Source organism: Athene noctua, chromosome 28 (assembly GCF_965140245.1).
Source record: "Athene noctua chromosome 28, bAthNoc1.hap1.1, whole genome shotgun sequence".
Taxonomy (NCBI): domain Eukaryota; kingdom Metazoa; phylum Chordata; class Aves; order Strigiformes; family Strigidae; genus Athene; species Athene noctua.
The window spans coordinates 3,729,613-3,747,370 of NC_134064.1; the positions used below are offsets into that span (position 1 = coordinate 3,729,613).

Consider the following 17,758-nt stretch of genomic DNA (forward strand, 5'->3'; position numbering starts at 1 on the left):
ACCGTGTTTCTGGTTACGTGCTAATGGCTTGGGAGGGGTGGAGGGTGTGTGGGAAGAGGATCAATTATTTAATACTTGGGGGGTTAAACTTTTTCCAGCAATCAAGTGGGGGAGTTCTCTTCTGAGAGAACGTTGATTATTTAAACCGGGCTTTAATAAATATAACCAAAAGCACTTCAGTGCTTAAGTCCCTGTTTTGCATTTTCTATTCACAGTGAAGAGCTCGATTTGCTTTCACGATTTAGCTGCACGCACCTGAACTGCTTTAAACCCTTCGTATGGAAAAACTCCTTAAGAAGCTGTTTTTTTCTTTAAGCTTTCTACGTTCTTCTTGCAACTAAATCGAGGGTCTTGTAAATCGAGAGTAGTCTTGCATGGGTCGGAGCAGACTCCGCGCCCGGGTCTGGAGCCCTTCGTGCGCTTCTCCTGACACCAGCTCAGACCACAGCCTGCTCCTCTTTTTTTTTTTTTTTTTTGTAGCCACGTTTCTGTTGCAGGGTATCCCGTGCAAGTCAATATTTTGAATATTTTGTTTATGCTCACGTTAGCCTCTTGAAAGTTATTTTCGGGAACTTCTTTGTTTGTCAGGTACCGCTGTATTGCCAAAAATGTGATTGATTTGTGCTTGAACGGGAATCACTTGCATTGCGAATGGCTTAGAACTTTAAGCTGCTAATAACTTAAAGGGACCATTTGTAACGGGCACGTTTATTTTTTTTGGTGCAGGTGTACCAGAAAAATGAACCTTCCAGTGAGATTACTGGATAAAGAGGGAAGGATTAGTTATCCTTCTCCATGCTGACATTGATAATTTTAACCCGCGATCCGTTCCCTTGAGACACCTGAAGGATGGTGAATTCTCACAAATGAACAGGAGCAAGAATGAAATGCTTCGTTCCAAGTGTCGTCTTTAGGCGTAGTTTAACTTTCTCATTGCCGTTTCCCCCTTAAACGTGAGAGGAAACAATAGGAATTTAAGCTTATGCTTTTAAAAAGCTTAAGTATTATCTTCAGTGTATATATATATATATATATTCTATTTCTTTTTCCTGCTGGGAGTTGCTGAGATGTGTCGAGTCGTGGAAGTTGACTCTGCTGTATAAACGCCGTTGTTACAAACCTCCTAACAAAGAAAAGCATCTCGCTTTACCACGTCAAATCTACCTCACCTGTCATTTTGACCCCGGCATGTGGAAGCGAGTGTGGCAGTCTTGAGGGGAGCAGCTCTTCCTCCAGCAGGAAATGATCGGCGCTCACCGAACCAGTTGCTTTTTTTTTTTTTTTTTTTTTTTCCCCCCCCCCCCTTCTTCTCTTTAGTGCGGGGAAGAGGATCGCTCCAAGCGATTCACGAGGCTGAAAGCCGCGCACCGCGCCGCGGGGGAGAGTTGCGGGGCTGCGCGCAGAGCGGCGCTGGTGCGGGCGGCAGCCCCGGCCCCGCTCGCCCGCCGGGCGCGGAGAGTGCGCGGCCCGCGGAGCGCTGGGCTCGGGCGCGGCGGCTGGTCGCTCCCGGCCCCGCTGCCTGCGCGGAGCCCCTTCCCCGAGCCCTGGGCGCGCTCGGATTTCTGTCTCGAAATTGTATCTAGAGCTGGGGGCAGGTACGACGCGGAAGATCCGCGGCTGAGGCTGCCTGCGCTCCACCGCCGTGTCCTCCTCGGGTCCTCCGGGGATTTTTGCCAAGCTCGTCCCTGCCGGAGTCCCACGGCGTTACCTGCCGGTGGAACGGGCTCCCTGCGCCCAACCGCAGAAACCTCTGAAGTGCAAATCCCAACTAAGCGGCGGTTGCACCGCTGCAAACGCTGCTTTTACCTTTTACTCGGTGAATTTACATCAGGAGAGGCTGGGAGGTGGGCTTTCCCCGAACGATATTTAAACCAGGCGCTCGAAATGGGGGATCTGGAGCGTGCCGTTTCAGAAGTGTTTCGGAACTCCTCTCCTTTTAAGACGCGCTGCAAAGGAGAGAAACTTAGTTGGGGGGAGGGAATTCTCCCCCCGCAAGCGCTTCCTCTGCCGGGGGTCGGTGAGACGACCCGGCGCGGGGCTCCCCCGAAGCTGCCCTCCCCCCTCGGGCGCAGTGTGGGGTGGTCGCCCCAGGGCGAGCAGCCCCCGCTGGGGCGGGCGGAGAAGGCTCCCTTCGTCTGTCCCTGGAGCGCAAAATTCTGGTGGCAGCTGTTTGGGGCGAAGAGAGCGCATCTCCTCTGACCTGCGCCGCTGCCCTCTGACCCGCTGTGAATCCCGCAGGGCCGGGGCTCCCCGGGGGCCGCGGCACACGAGTCCCCATTGTCCCCAAAGCTGGCGCGGCCCCGCGGGGCGCCCCCGGCCGCGCTTAAGCGACGGGGCTGGGAGGGAGCCGGCATCTGGGCTGGACCCGAGCGGGCTCCCTTTAACGCCTTCCGGGGCCAAGGCTCGGCTTTATCACTCGGAGCGGGGGACTCGGGTTGGTAGGAAACAGTTTCTCCTTAGGAACACATCGGGCAAGGTTAGATCGAGGGGGAATTCCGCCCCCTCCCCTTCCGTCCCTGCCCCAGGTTTAAGAATAAATGCAGGAACGGTCGGAGTGGCATTGCCAAAAAAATGACCTTAGTACAAAGAGGAAATGTACCCACGCCTATTGCGAAACGCCCAAAAAAAAACCCCCAAACCCCACCGAAATATGCCTTACATCTACATCATACGTTCTTGTTTTCTCACTTATTTTTTCGGGGGGGAAGTTGAATATCTTACCCTTGTTTGGTTGGCTTGGGTTCTTTTATACTGAGAAATTGCATCTCAAAGATGCGAAGATCATACCTTGAAAGGTTGGCCTCTACTCTGTAACACCATCAAACTGCTGCTGCTTTTCTTCAACGTTAAAATAAGGCCAGGCTCGCCTTTTGCTAACCTGGCAAAATCACTTACTGCATATTTATCAATTTGGGGAGGTGGGTTAGCATGGTAAATCTCCTTGAACAAAGATTGTGGGAGATGTATTAGTTCATCCGATACCATGTCTGTCACTTATGTAGACAGAATAATTCAGAGTCCCGGCTTTGCCCTCAATCGTGGCTGAATAAGGATACATTTTTATGAAAGTTTTATGAAAAGATTTCAATTTGCGATTTTTTTTTTTGAGAGACAACTGTATGAAACTCCATGAAAAGAATACAGTATTTAATAGAGAGCTGGCTTTTTGAAATGCGGCAGAACGCGGATGGAAGGGGTTAGGTTTTATTCTGAATTGGAAATTATAGTTCTGTCCCGTCAAAAAAAAAAAAAAAAAAAAAAGCAGGTTAAAGAGAGGAGCTGCACATAATGAGTCAAGGAAATCCTGGCGCTGTCCCTTTAACTACCGAACATCTGATTCCCTCATCTGGCAGATGGTCTCTGAGCACAGATTTGCATTCATTGTCTTGAAATCTGTTTTCGCGTTGGTGTTATATAGATTTCAGAGGCAGATCTATACACGGATCAGAATACAAAAGGGCCGGGAGGAAAGTATCACCAAGGCAGAGTGGTTTTTTAAAAAAATAAATAAAATGAAAATACATGCGGACGCAGGTATCGTCCTGGTTCACAGCGGGCTGGGGAGAGCTCCAGCTTCCTTTAATGGGAAATTTTGCCTGTGGAGGATGTTATAAAAAGTTTTGAGGCTGGACCTGCCAGCTCGCCAGGAGCCAGAACTTCAGGGGCTCCTGGGTGCGTTGCCGCCTCCCTCCCGCTGGCTCGGTCCCCCTGTGCGATACAAACCCCCGCGGGCATCGCCACCGCGACCCGCTTCGCTCCCTCTCGGCACTTTTTAAAAAATTTTTTATTTTTTTAAATACGGCGCCTGAAAGCCGACCAGCCAGCGACCCGTGCCCGAGCCCCGTTACCGCACCACGGCGCGGGCTTCCCGCCCGCCGCCGCTTCGCCCGTGGCGGGTCGCGGCGGTTCGGGGCCGCCCGGGCCGGGCCACCAGCCCGCGGGGGCGCGGCGGGACCGCCCGCAGCCCGCCAATCGGCGGCGGAGATGCAAATGAGCCGCCCTTATTTGGGAGCAGGCCCCGCCCCCTCGGCGCTATGTCTGCTCCCCCTGCGGAACCCATTGATGGTGACCGGCGGGGCGAGGACCGGCTCCGCCAGCCGCCGCCTGTAACCGGACCTCTTTAGCTCCATTTCTGCCTTTCTTTCACAATTTATCCCGCTGCTTTTTTTTTTTTTTTTTTTTCCTTCCTCCTTCCCCTCCTCTGGATTAGGCAGCAATCAATCCTTCTCCCCGTGTCTGTTGAGAAACAGGTGATCCTTGTTAACAGCGATCAGTTTCTGGATGCAGTTTCCTCTCCTGCGTTTGAAGGATGATGATACCAGGCAAGACTGAATCAGCATAACTTTTACTTTGCAAGAGGAAAAACTTTTTTTTTTTTTTTTTTTTTCCCTATTTGAAGGCATTAAAAACACGTAGCACTTAAAAGCAGAAGAAGTTGGTTTTAAAGCTGAACTTCTCCACTTTCCTGGGATTTGTGTGTGTCTGTTTTAAAGGCTGCGTCTTTGCGTCTTTTTTTTTTTTTTTTTTTCCTCTTCTCCTCCCTTATCTCCCAAAAGGAAACTGTTGCTAGTTGGAATAGACTTTTTAAATGTTTGGGATTCAAGATACTTTAGGAAGAGGACCAATTCTGAAAGATAAATCTCTAGGTTCTGAAATGGATTCCGTCAGGTCCTGGGTCAGAAACGTTGGGGTTGTGGATGCAAACGTAGCAGCACAAAGGTAACCGTGACTATTTCTCCCCCACTTTCCCCCCGCTTTTTTCTTTTTTTTTTTTTTTTTTAAGCAAGCCTTTTCTTTACTCTCTGTTGTTGTTTGCATTTGATATTAAATTTATTTTCACCCCTTCTGCCCCCCTCCCGGTCTCCTCTAGTCAGTGACAATTGAAGGTAGTACAGCTAGAGCTAGGGAGAAGCGCTCCAAAACCGGAGAACATCAAGAGCCCTAAAATCCACTGCGGGGATCAGATGACAGAGAGATCGGATCATTCTTCCTTTTTCTGCACAAGGGGGGTGCGTTGGTTGTACCTAGCGATACAGACGACTCCTTCCCGTTTTCAGCGTCCGAAATAGGAGTGGACCAAGTTAGAATCAACTTAAATGTAGATCTTTACCCCCGCCTCCCCCCCCCCCCCCCCGGCCCATCTTGTTTTACTTAATTCAAGTGGCTACCGTAGGCATCGGCGAAATCTTAACCCGTGGATTCAGGGCTGGCAGCTGACTGCAGGGAGCGGAGCGGGGTCTGGAGCAAGACAAGGGGGAGCTGGGGGGGCGGGCAGCCGTGCGGAGCCCGGAGCTGCCCGCTCAGCCCCCCGCAAACCTCCCGCGTGTTTGCGGGCAGCACCTGCCTGCGGGAACCAGAGAGCTCTGCGGGGCTGAGCACACCGAGCTGGGGGCTCGGCTCTTCGGCTGGCCACTTGTCCGGGCGGGTTGGCTCCCCCCCTACTTTTATTTTCTCTTCCCGGCCAAGTCGGCACAGAAACCGTTATTCCAGTCTCTTCCCGTTAGGGTTAAGACGAGGAAAAAACCCTTTTTGGTCAAATATTTGGGTTTTCCTCGCTCTCTGGATACCTTTTTTTTTTTTTTTTTTTAAAAAAAAAAAAGAGTAGCGTCGGGGAAGGCTGAATTGGTCCCGGGAATAAGTTGGGTTTTATTTAGTATAGAGACAAGGTGAAGGGCATGTAACAGCAGATGGGACTTCAGACGGAACAGGGACCTTACAGAAACAGTCCATCCATGCCCCCACCCGCGGCCTGATCCGTGAGCAAGGTTTTCCAAGCGCTATGGGAGGAGTTATCAGAGTTTTATGAATGTCGATAGACGGTTTAATAAATACGATGGGGGGGAGGAGGGCAGAGGTTTATTCCTGGGGAAAGCGAAAGTAAAAGGAAACGGCTCCCGAAGAGCCTCCAAATCTCGGGAGCGGTGGAGAGGCAGTCGCGTTGTGCTGGGGGTGGCATCGCCAGGGTTTTCTCAGAGATCCGTGACAAACCCAGAAATCCGAGTTCTTACATGCAGAATGAGAGGAAGCCCCAAGCTAGGTGCAGTTGTGGCGGATGTGGTGAGTTCACACGGTACCTATTTGGCAATGGAAAACGCAGGGAAACATCTGTAGTTCTCCGAAAGAGTCAAATACTTTTGCCAATGGAGTGGAGCTATTTTGGGGACGGAAAACCGAAGCCGTTCTGACTCCTAACTTGTCTGGCAGACAGACAGTCTATTGAGTCATACGGAGGTGCTCATGTGCACCTATTTTCTCTGCAGTAGATAGAAATCGGCGTTAGGGAGAGGGAGTTACAACTAGTGTCACGAAGAAATGTACCCGCAGTTGGGGATCTTGTGGCTACGCAAAAGCGTCTGAATCTTTCCAAGCCGGGAAATGTGTGGGAAACGTCACTGCGTTTTCTGCGGTCAGGGACAAGATTTGGGCAAAGGCTAATTAACTTGAGTCTAAATTCTTTCAATTTAAATCAGAAATTGAAGACCCGGGCATCGGTTCAAATAGGTCAGTGAGTAAAGACTGCATTGACAAACTTCGCTGCTGAGTGAAGTGGATGCTCTCCTTGAAACTACTTGTCTTTTACCGAAAATGTAGGTGCCCCCGAGTTGACAGTCCGCTTGTGGGAATATTTTAAGGTTGCTTGTCCTCTCCTACAGGCAAGGTGAAGGATGCTGGGGTGTACAGATAGCACTTCAGACCCTCTCCTATGTTACTTCTACCTCCCACTCCAGAAACGAGTGTGACCGGCGAGAAGCAAATAGGTAGAGGAGGCAGTAGAACCCTTACCGCACGTCGGGTTAACCGTCCTCCTGACATTCGGGGTCTGTAAATAATCTTCGTCCTCGGAGCGTAACTAGAAAGCCAGCGGAGCCGAGCCGCAAAGGAGCAAAGTGACAGCTCCAGCTCGGGCGCGGCCGCTTCCCCGCAGCCCTCCCGCGGTGAGCGCGGAGCCGCCCTGCGCGCCCGCGGCGGTGGGAGAGCGCCGGGGCCGGCCCGGGGGTGACAAGTGCCCGGTCCTGACCTCGCGTGGCACTGGCCCAGGGTCGGACCGTTCCCGGCTTTTCTCCGACCGTGTTCTGCCTTTTCTGTTGTTGTTGTTTTGCTGTTACTGCTGCACAACCTGGTAATGTCTTTGTCTCTCCCCCCCTTCCCCACCCCATCCCGTGTGTTTCCTCCACAGCGGAGTAGCTTTGTCCAGAGCTCACTTTGAAAAGCAGCCACCCTCCAACTTGAGGAAATCCAATTTCTTTCACTTTGTTCTGGCTCTCTACGACAGACAGGGGCAGCCCGTGGAAATAGAGAGGACAGCTTTTGTGGACTTTGTAGAAAATGATAAAGTAAGGCTTGTTATCTTTCTTCTTTTCCTCTCCGGATTTGATCTTTTCTTCTCCCCCGTTGAGCTGCTAACTTTTAATACCTGTTGCCCCTACCAAAATACAACCAGCTCCTGGTCAGGGGTTCAGGTGCTTTGGTAGAGCTGTTGCCCTCCGTGTGCTGCTGTAGTTAAAAAGGCTTGCAAGCCTCTGCTGTATCGAGAATACAATGGGAATTTCATACACCCGTTAGAAATAGAATTAAAAATTGAATGGGGGGACAAATGCGCTGCTTTGGGGGTGTTTTTTGGTACCTACCAGATCTGCCAAGTTTTATTAGTAGCCTAAGAGAAGTGGAATCTGACCTGCAATATGTCATATTATGTGTTGAGCTTGGTTATATGTATTTCTTAAGACTCCAAAGTCATTGGCAGGACTTGAAAAGCATTTACTTTTGGATTTTAAATCCACATATTGACCACTTCGTGTTTTTACAATTATTTTCTTAGTCATTGACAAGATTTTTTTTAATTATGAAGGATGCTCATAAATAACTGTATTGTAGGAAATGACACTAAAAAAAAAAAAAAAAAGAAGAATCATCCCTCTAACACAACCTTCAGGAAATATATATCAGTAATGACTCAATATAACACTATTGCAAAGTAACGACCGTGTTCAATCTGCTTTATATTCGCTGACTTGAAATGTATAAATTCGTCTCAGTGTATTGTCTTGAAAAAGTTGTGAGTGTAATAGCAAATAAGGGAGGAAAAGAAGTTCTTGAACACCTACCAGGAAAAGATGTCAGCAGTATTTTGTAGTTTGTCCTGGGTCATTCGGAAGGTTAATATATCCCAATCAGTGGATTCACCTCTCAGAATTTTAATGAACTTTGTTGTCACTTGCATCATGATTATCAGCTTTTGCATTTTAAATGTGCCAAGTGTAAGTTCTGGAAGAATTTTTTTTTTTTATTTTTTTTTTTTTAAATTCTCTCTCTTACAGGAGCAAGGCAATGAAAAGACGAACAACGGCACGCATTACAAACTCCAGCTCCTTTATAGCAACGGTGAGTCCCCTTTCCAGTCACCTTCTGTAGGTTGCACAGTGAGGCAAGGTTAGTAGGTGCTCTCACTGTGATTTCTAAAATACACAGAAATTTCCTTGCGTGATGCTCCTGCAGTGTGGGGATGGGCTCTGAAGTTTACCTGGTGTGGATGGGCTTGGGAAGCACACTAGAGGAAACAAACCTAAATGGTCGTTCTGAGGATCTTTAATAAGGCACTAGATGAAACTAAATGGTTTTGTTCTGATCTTGGGGAAAGATGCATGTAACAGCATTATTTATTACTCTCCTCTCTCGCTCTAGGTGTCAGGACTGAACAGGATCTGTACGTTAGACTCATCGATTCAGTCACTAAGCAGGTGAGCGTAGCTAATACGTGCCGTGCTACCCTGTCCTGCTTCACCCTTCCTTCTTTCTTAATGTTGCCCTGCATGTTTTTTCTTCTCTGGTTCATTTTTTGTCTCTTGTTCATCTGTACGGCAGACCTTATTTTTGAGGGTGGTTGAAAAGCAGTGCTCTTAACTATCTTTTTTCCTCTATGGATTGTAGGTTTTTATCCACTTTTAATCAATATTTATGTATAAGCTGCTTTCCTTGCTCATAAAGGCTTTGGGGGAAGGTATTTATTTGCAGGTCATGGTGAGCAATAGTAAAAAGCCTTCACCTCAGATCAGTATATTGTGACAAATAAGTAACCCCCTGATGCTACTGGCTTACTCCTTTTCTTAATTTTTGTAGCCCATAACTTACGAAGGACAGAACAAGAATCCTGAGATGTGCAGAGTTTTGCTAACCCATGAAGTCATGTGCAGGTAAGATGACTTTATTAACAGAATATAATTTGTTTCCATAGATGCCAGAATGGCCTTTCCGATGAAGTTGTAGGTAGGAAGAGTTTGATTTTTGTTTGTTTTGTTGTTGAGTCAGATTCTGTGTGCAGGAAGACTTTCTTTTTACATGAGGATAATATTTGATTTGGGTTCAATACAGATATTTGGGTGTGGTGATGGTTTGTTGTGTGTGTTGGGGTTTTTTTTGGTTGGTTGGTTGTTTTTTGGGTTTTTTTTTCTGCAAGAGATTTAGCAACCCCAGGTCCACAGCCTGAGCTGCGCTGTTTTTGTTTAAACTGGGCCTTTATGTGTGTTGTTTAAATCGAGACTTTTCATGTGCTTCTTTCTTAGAAGATTCCTGTTCACCTTTTGAGAATGAACAGTTTAACACTACAGATTTTTACCTGGAAACAAAAAGGCATTCTTCATGTAATTTTTTTTCCGGTGAACTATTTTAATTTTCTTAATTAAACTATCATCATTAATGTTCTTTAATTTTGCTTAGTTCTACTGCAACCAAAAAAGAAACCCCTCAAACCAAAACACAAATCCTTCTTTTCTATACCATGGAAGCAAAATTTAGGGGACTTCCACCTTTTTAATTAAGAAGACCCTATTTTTAGCATGCAAAGTTATAAATTAGCGGGTAAAATGAGTTGAGGATGTTTTTAATAACATTTGTGTAAGTCTGGAGTTACATGTACCTTATGTATGTACATCGTGCTTCCATGGTAACTTATTACTTTTCCTGTTCTTGCGTAATTAAATTTTTTTTCAATACATATAACAATGCAAACAGTCAATGTTCTTATATTAAAATGTGTTAAATTGTGCATAGAATGTTCTTTCATAAAATGAAAGGCAAAACCAATCTTGACCTTTATTAAACACAGTTTGTGATTTATTGTATTAGTGGGAGGGGGTTAAGCTGTTGGACTGAACGTTGCTTCTTTTCACGTTGCAGTTGGCTACTTGATTTTTTTTTTTTTTTTTTAGTAGTCTTTAAATATAGTAGTAAGAGCAGCTTATTTGGACAGAGTGCTTGTCAAGGGAAAGTCTCGGTTTCAGTACTTTAGCAATTACATCAACTATTCCATTACTTGTAAAATAAGAATCAAGTAAATGTATAGTGTTTATCTGTTGTTGTGCTTGGCTCTCACTAATTAAGAAAATGAGCATTGTTACTTTTGAGGAACATTCACGTATTCATACACAAGCACAGCGTGTCCCGTGTATGAGAGATGCGCACGGGGCGCTTTACCAGGACCTGTGGATGTAGTAGTAAAGCTCAAAGGTATATGTGCTACTTTCTGGCACATCTAGTACTTGCGTACGTATTTAAATATATACGTTACCCCTATTGCTGAAAGCCTTCACTGTAACGACGTGAACATTAGAGAAGCAGAATCTCTGGCTTGCTGTGCAGCTGGGTCCTGCTCTGTGATAACAAAATAGCAGTTGGCATACTTTGTCCTTCTCCACTGTTCCCGTATGGAGGACGGTTCGGATTTAGAAGTTAAAATATTTCAGCAAACACCAGCACCTTCCCACCCAAACGTATTTGTTCAAAATAAAATCAGTTTGGCTTTTTCCCCTGTGCCTTTACAGCATCAAACGCTCTGTTCAGCTTTTATATACCTGGCCTCCACTGATGCCTGTAAATGTATTCCGTGCTTGATTTAAGGTGGTGTTCTACAAATGCAAACCATTATTCCGATTATACTGAACTCTCCTGCTTGATAGATTAGCTAGGGAAGAATTACAACTCAGGGATGTCCTTTCCATGTAAAACACAGATTAGTGAAGGAAATCAAAAGCGCTCTGTAACCTAATCAAGACATTTGATTTTAAATGTCGTGTTTTCCTAGAGTACCTCTGAGCAGGATGCTGCGTGTTCTGGAGAGGCATTACACGTATCACTTTGAATAATGCCAAGGGAACGGATCCAACTCTAGTTAAACTTGACATTTTATTTTATTTCTTTTAAGTACAATAATCAAATCTTTCTCATTGTGTGCTGCTTAAGTGGCAGCATCAATTTTTAAAGCCCCTAGTTTAGTTTGCATTAGTAACAGTATATAAAAATTTAATGCACTGTACCCACTCTGCTGTTCAAATTGATGCCTACTGCTTTTAAAAAGAAGGGTCCGCCTGTCTTTCTGCTCCTCTTCCAGTCCTCGCTAGTTGAAGGTAGGCTCTTTTTTTATTTTTTATTTTTTTTGGTGTTTTTCTGTATGTAACCACACACGCAGATATTCTTGCTGTATAGAGACAAGTGCATCCGAAACTCCGCATCTTCCTCCCAGACAGTGACAGATGCATGCTTAGCAGGAAAGTTGTCTAAATATTGATACGGCTACAACAATCTGTCATACCAATTGAAAGTTAAACTCTCAACTCTCAATAATTAGTGCTTTCACTGAGCGGCTCTATTTATTTGTTTGCGCATCTGAAATTTTTCATTTGGGTTATTATGGCCCAATGGGAACTGTTCCTATTAGGTGGGTTTATTTTAAACACACAGTCTTCCCCCCTCCCCAATGGTTGGAAATCAAGGTAAACAGTCTCCTCTCCTGGAATAACTTTTTTCTCCTCTTCTTTTTCTTCCAATTATCGACTAAGAGGAAACTAGTTGTTATGCTGCTGCCAGCAACCCCCTATGCCCTCAATGCTCAGAGGGTTAAAAGGTATTATAATTTGAACAGAAGTAGTCTCAGGGCCTACAGCTGGCTAATAACAGAGTTGTATTGAGTGCAAGCAAGCCCCACAGCTGTGACTTTCGCCACAAGGCTCAGACTAGACGGGAGCTCTAATCAGCTGGGCCAGGCGGCCACTGGGGCCTGTGTCTTTATCGGCCAGATGGTGTGAATTTAGACACTTTTGTTATGCAATTGCAGGGAGGAGTTGGGGAGAAGAAAACAAAACAAAGGCCACCATGCTGTGAGCTTATTTGAGTTTGAAATTAGAGACAGATTTTTTTTTTTTTTTTTTTTTGGGGGGGCGGTGAGGGGAGGGAAGTTGAGGGCTGAATTTTAAAACCATTTTAGTCAAGTGTGAGGATGCGAGTTTGCCTTTGACATGAACCTTCTGGAGTATTGAGTTTGTAGATCTGGTGTTGTCTGTGGTAGCGTTTTGGTTTCTGTGTTTCTTTTTTTTTTTTTTTTCTCCCTGGACTGTTCATAAACCATTCTTTTTCCCAGGTAGACCTAGTTAGAGGGGAGAGCATAATAATACCAAGGGTAGAAAATAGAACTCTCAGGCCTTGATATTTTTGTTTCAAGCAAATGAGCATCTCAAAAGGTATGTTTGTAGCACAACATTGTAGCAGAAGTGTAAATATTGGTGAAGTCACACCAATAGTTTGCTTTAATAGAATATTATAGGCTTGATCATGGGCCACCAAAGTTTGAGATTTTTTTTGCCATTGACTTAAATTGGAACAAGTCAATCCTGTTACAGATGGCACTTGTAAAACAAACCCAGTGGAAATGTTAGTGCTTGGATACCGTGATGAAAAACTTGGGAACTGGGATTTAAAGTAAATTTTACTTTTGCTAAAATGCTGGAGGGAAACATCCTCAGTCTGACTTAAGCGTGAGCTGGTCACTCACTGGAAGTGACTGTTTTCCCCAGTTAAGAAATTTTTTTCATATGTGTTTGGGCTCAAAAAGCATTATGGCCAAAGGGGAAAAAAAAATCTAGCACTCTAATGAAAATCTGTGACGCGGTGTGATGAGAATATAGATATTTGTAAAATATTTGGAGAACTTCAGCTGTAAGCCACAGTTTTAGAAGGAAAATTTTTAAAGTAATACAAATGTAAAAGTTGTTAACTGCAATAATTGTGCAAACTAAAATAAAACAAGATGTGCTTCTTTCAGAACCCAGCCACGTTGTACTCCAGTCTCGCATAATTCATTCTAAAACACTTACTATGCCAAGAACTGGCAACCTCTCTGGGAAGAGTACATGAGCTGCTGAGATGGGGTGGAGGTACTGCTGGTGTATTCTACTCAAACATTACTGTGGGGTAGTGCAATCAGAAATATTGTTTTATGACCAGCTGCATAAGTGAACACGACTAAAGGATATCTCATTTAGTGTTATTGCAAAGAGAGGAAATGACTGCTGTTTCAGCTAGCTGTAAAAAAAAAACCCCAGAAACAAAACACTAGAAAACTATTTTAAAAATTGAGTTCCTTTTGTTGTTTTATTATAGTGGCATGTAAACCGGCAAGGCATTTATTCCTGGTGTTATTTCCAGTGCAGTGTTATATTGGACGTGTCAGAAGTACATGGCAAATTGATATTCTTCTGAATGAGGGTTTTCTGCTTTTTGTGGTTTTGTTTATTTTTCTTTAGAAAATATCTCGCGTCTTGACTTACGGTACAAAAATGGGCAATCCTTCATAAACAATCATTAGGCAGTGAAACGCAGAAAAGATGCGCTTAAAGTTGGGAGAAGGAGGGAGTGGGATATTCTTAGCCAGTGTGAATTACTGTAGCTTCACTGAAGTCGATGGAGCTATGACAATTTACAGCAGCTAGAGGGTCTGCCCCAGGGATTTTTAAATATTTAGTGTATCCTTTTATTTTAAAAGGACTAGCATCGATGAATAAGTGCAGGTTTGAGGCAAAGGAAATGTAGAAGTGTTGAAACAGTTTGAGCTGCTATTCAAATAGATCTGCTAGTTGTAGCTCATCTCGCTGGACAATTTCAACTTGCAAATGGGAAGTTCCTGGCACACGCTGTAACTTAGGGAGAAAATGCACACATTTGAAATATTTCATATCAGACAGAGGTGTTTTGTCTAAATGTTTAAGTATTTATAATTAAATATTAAGCATCTCAAGAAAAAAAAAAAAAAAGCTACTCATATTTTGTACTGCCTACAGTGAATCCAAGCATTTAATTTTTTAGTTATTTATTTTTTAATTCCTCTGCTTGGAATTGCTTCCCAGTTGGAAGACAACTGTGGGATTCAGGCTGACTTGAGAATTTTGCTAACGTATTCATCACCTATTACACCACTGTACAGAAAGCTAAACAATTTCTTCATCCCATATTTGCAAATTTGAGCAACCTCAGCAGAATGGGAAAAACGTAATTCGGAACGGCATTTTTGTAACTGAAGGCAGAATCTGATCTGCCTTCTTTTGAGGCATATGGGACTTCTGGTACAGTCTACTTAGTTTTGGATGCCTCCATCTTCCCCCTCCCATGTTAGCTTTGGTTGGAACAAACTCTCTGCGCATCAAGACAGCAACATAGATGTCTGTTAGAAGATTTAAGCTACAAATTTTTCAAATTGAGAATTTTAGATCAAGGACTGATTTTAAAGTCTGTTTTGGTACTCAGCTGGTGTATATGCAAGGAGCATCGCCCATGTTAATGGGTGGAAATCAAATAATGACCTCTTTTTGTTTGGTTGGGGTTTTTTTATTATTATTTAAAAATGAGAGAAGGAAATGCATTGGTTCTGTTCTTTCCTGAAGAAAGTTTAATTCACTGGGAGCAACGAACATCAAATAGTTCCCGAGTGTAGGTTGTACTCTTCTGTACCATCTCCTGATACATCTGTACGTACACATCGTGCATGTGCACATACACACACATGTCTCTGCATACATGTGCATGCACACACATCTCATTCTGCAATACGTACCGTACTGCAAGCTCCTGAGGGCCACAGCATCGTCCTGCGTTATCTTACCAAGTCAGATAAATATATTTATTTTATGTTGTGAGCTCATCAGAGAGAGTTCTGACCTCTGTACAGTCACGGTGGTGACCACACGGTATAAAATGTGTATAAACACATGCTTCATTTTAAGGGCTTAGCATCACTGAACAATTGCAATGGGGTTTACAGATGAAATGCCAGCTTGAAAAACATCTCTTCAGATCCTTGGTAGGATCTAAGTATGCTCAGTTTCTGTTTTTTTTGCTGGTGCTACTATAGTGTTGAAGTTTCCTGTAGGCATATGAAACTTAGGGGTGACTAGATGCTTAATAATCAGCAGATCATTTACTCAAATATAACAAATCATTGCGTTGCTTATAGTCAGTTCTAACACCTTCTTTTGATGGACTTTTGACCATACATAACACATGATACTCATGCCTGTAAAGTCATTATGACATTTGTTAATCGTTTATTAAGCCTTTATAAATAGCACCTTAATCTAAAGTGTGACCGTACTGCTGTTCCTTTTTGGCTGGGAATTAAAAAAAAATTTACGCAGAGCCAAGTGCCAAACTCCAGCTGGAATCAACCTGGACTTGGGCACCCAATTCCCTCAGTTCTCCCTTCTGGAAAACCTAGCCAGAATTTCCTCAGTCACTCTTCTAGGCGTATATTGAGTCCTGAAGGTTTGCAGACAAGACCTCTAGCTGGTTGCTTTGCTGTCGACTGTCACAGTAATTCTTTGACTTTGGTTTTCTTTTTCTGTGTAGTCGGTGCTGTGAGAAGAAAAGTTGCGGCAACAGAAATGAGACTCCGTCTGACCCCGTGATCATTGACAGGTAGGAGACGAATCCTCCTTTTCCCACAAAAGGGACTTCAGATAGTTGTTTGTGCTTTGAGGTGGCTGAGGATCTTTCTTGGTGGTTATCTGTCAGTGTCTGCGATTCGAGGATGTCTGTGCTTCATGATTCTTACAAAAATTCCAGCCTAAGAGTTTGTTAGCTTTAGTCCATCGGGGCTTACCTTGCCAAATTATTGATGTTTATTTTTTAAGTTCTCTGTGTATCATTTTCATTTGTGACCAAATATCCTACGTATGTATCTGGAATATTTTCTGTTCACCAGGAATATGATCCAGCTGGATTACCGAGACAGATAAAGCTCTGAGCAACCTGACAGCTTCAGTAATAATTTTTTAACAAAATAACACTATTTTTGTAGAAATGTGGGGAGGAAGGAAGGAAGCAGTAAAGGCAGAAGTGCAACATATTAGACAGGGTTAAAACTGACAGTTTGGGGATTGTGAGCAATTTTATCCAGATCAGCAGCTTCATATATTACTTGGTTCCAGATCCAGGTCTAGGTTCTGCTTTCCAGTTTCTGGGTAAATAACATAAACAGGGGAGAGCAGCAGTTTGTTAAATCATGAACTGGCACATAAAAATAGTGAGTGTTTGTGGAGGCTTAGAAAACAGGCCTGTGGAACTCGCTGCCTCAAAGGGATGTTTGAGATCTGGAGTTCAGCAAGATTCAAAAAGGAAAAATAAGAATAGACAGAGGTGTTTCAGAAGGAAGTACACAACCAAGATCTCCAGAAGGAGAACAGTAAATAAGAAAAAAGGAAGAACCCTTTTCCCCCTAGATTATGCTATAGTAACTGTTTAAAGAGTTTCTTTTCCCTGAAGCAGCTGGTACGAGAGGCCAGTGGAGAGCTGATGCTGAAGTGGATTAATTGTGATTCAGTTTTTATGTCTGTATGTGTCTGGCATGTTCTATCTACAACCTAATAAGCATTATTTGTCACAGTACTTCTTGTGAATTTGTTTTGGCATTTGGAATGGTCAAGCTGGTTTGAATAAAGATCTATAATTAATTCCTTCATTTTTTCATCACAGAGTTAATCTCTAATTTTGGAATTTAGACGTGATGGGGTTCTTCCACTCCCTTTACTCCGTGTTTTTACCTTTTCATTTTGTACTTAGAAATTGTGTTTGGGGCCAGAGCTCCAGCAAACTGGGCTGTTTGTGTGGGTGTGGGGGGCAGTTTCCTGATGAGAAGCAGAAGTCCTAGATATGCCATCTTGACCTTTTCTATGAAATTTCTAGCTTATTTTTGGCTGGGTTGATGTTTGGTATGAATCTGCATTTGGGAACTTTCCAATCTGAAGTCTGAATTCTCTGAAACTTGTCTTGCGGCTGGAGAAGCGGCATGACGTAAGGCAGTGCGTTACCCTGTGAGTAAAGGCCACGAAGGGGGTAGTTCCTACCTCCAGCTGAATTTGTCATCGCGAACAAGCTGCCCATTCTTATGCAAAATGAAGATTCCGATGTTTTCTGTGGGGATTTGAGATCTGTTGATGTAAAATGCAGTGGAAGTGAAACTATTAGAAAGAACAGGGTTATGTGTGTAAAATGTGCATCGCAAGTCATCTGTGTGGTCAATGAGTCCTAAACTGTCTGAGCTTGCTGTAAGCCTAGAACTTTTATTAATAACTCCCCTGCTAACAGCTCTCTGCCTATAGGCATCCCTTTTGCGTGGAAGCGTCCTCTGGGTTCAGTCTGGCAGGTTCTTGCTGAGTGTCAGTTCTTCCCTTTCATCTGTGTGTGTGAGCATCTCAATTGCAGGTGAAATCTGGAGTTCTGTAGCAGTAACAATAAGGCAGATGAGAGAAATAAGGGGTATGGCCCAATAGAGCTGTTCCACTTGGTTTTAAAGGCAGTCACTATGTCGGATTTAGGCCACAGAGGGAAGAAATTATGACAAATCTGCACTGCTGTCTGGAGGTGGCATGGTTTAGTGAACAGAAGCTAAACTCAAAGCTCAATCTTTTTCTTGTTCTACTGCTAATCAGCAGTGCAGCAT

At 44.1% G+C, this 17,758-nt stretch overlaps 1 protein-coding gene across 4 annotated transcripts in view; it reads left to right on the top strand.

Moving 5' to 3' along the window:
- Positions 1-4,529: 4,529 nt before the first annotated feature.
- Positions 4,530-17,758, top strand: part of EBF2 (EBF transcription factor 2) — a 145,260-nt gene continuing 132,031 nt past the window's right edge. For 3 of the 4 annotated variants that reach the window (XM_074928456.1, XM_074928458.1, XM_074928459.1), the window contains exons 1-6: positions 4,530-4,719; positions 7,178-7,334; positions 8,319-8,382; positions 8,683-8,738; positions 9,118-9,191; positions 15,667-15,735. In XM_074928456.1, the coding sequence (XP_074784557.1) occupies positions 4,589-4,719; positions 7,178-7,334; positions 8,319-8,382; positions 8,683-8,738; positions 9,118-9,191; positions 15,667-15,735 (551 nt within the window). In that variant the 5' untranslated portion in view covers positions 4,530-4,588. The remainder of the gene's footprint in view (positions 4,720-7,177; positions 7,335-8,318; positions 8,383-8,682; positions 8,739-9,117; positions 9,192-15,666; positions 15,736-17,758) is intronic. The other variant, XM_074928457.1, reaches the window with a different exon arrangement.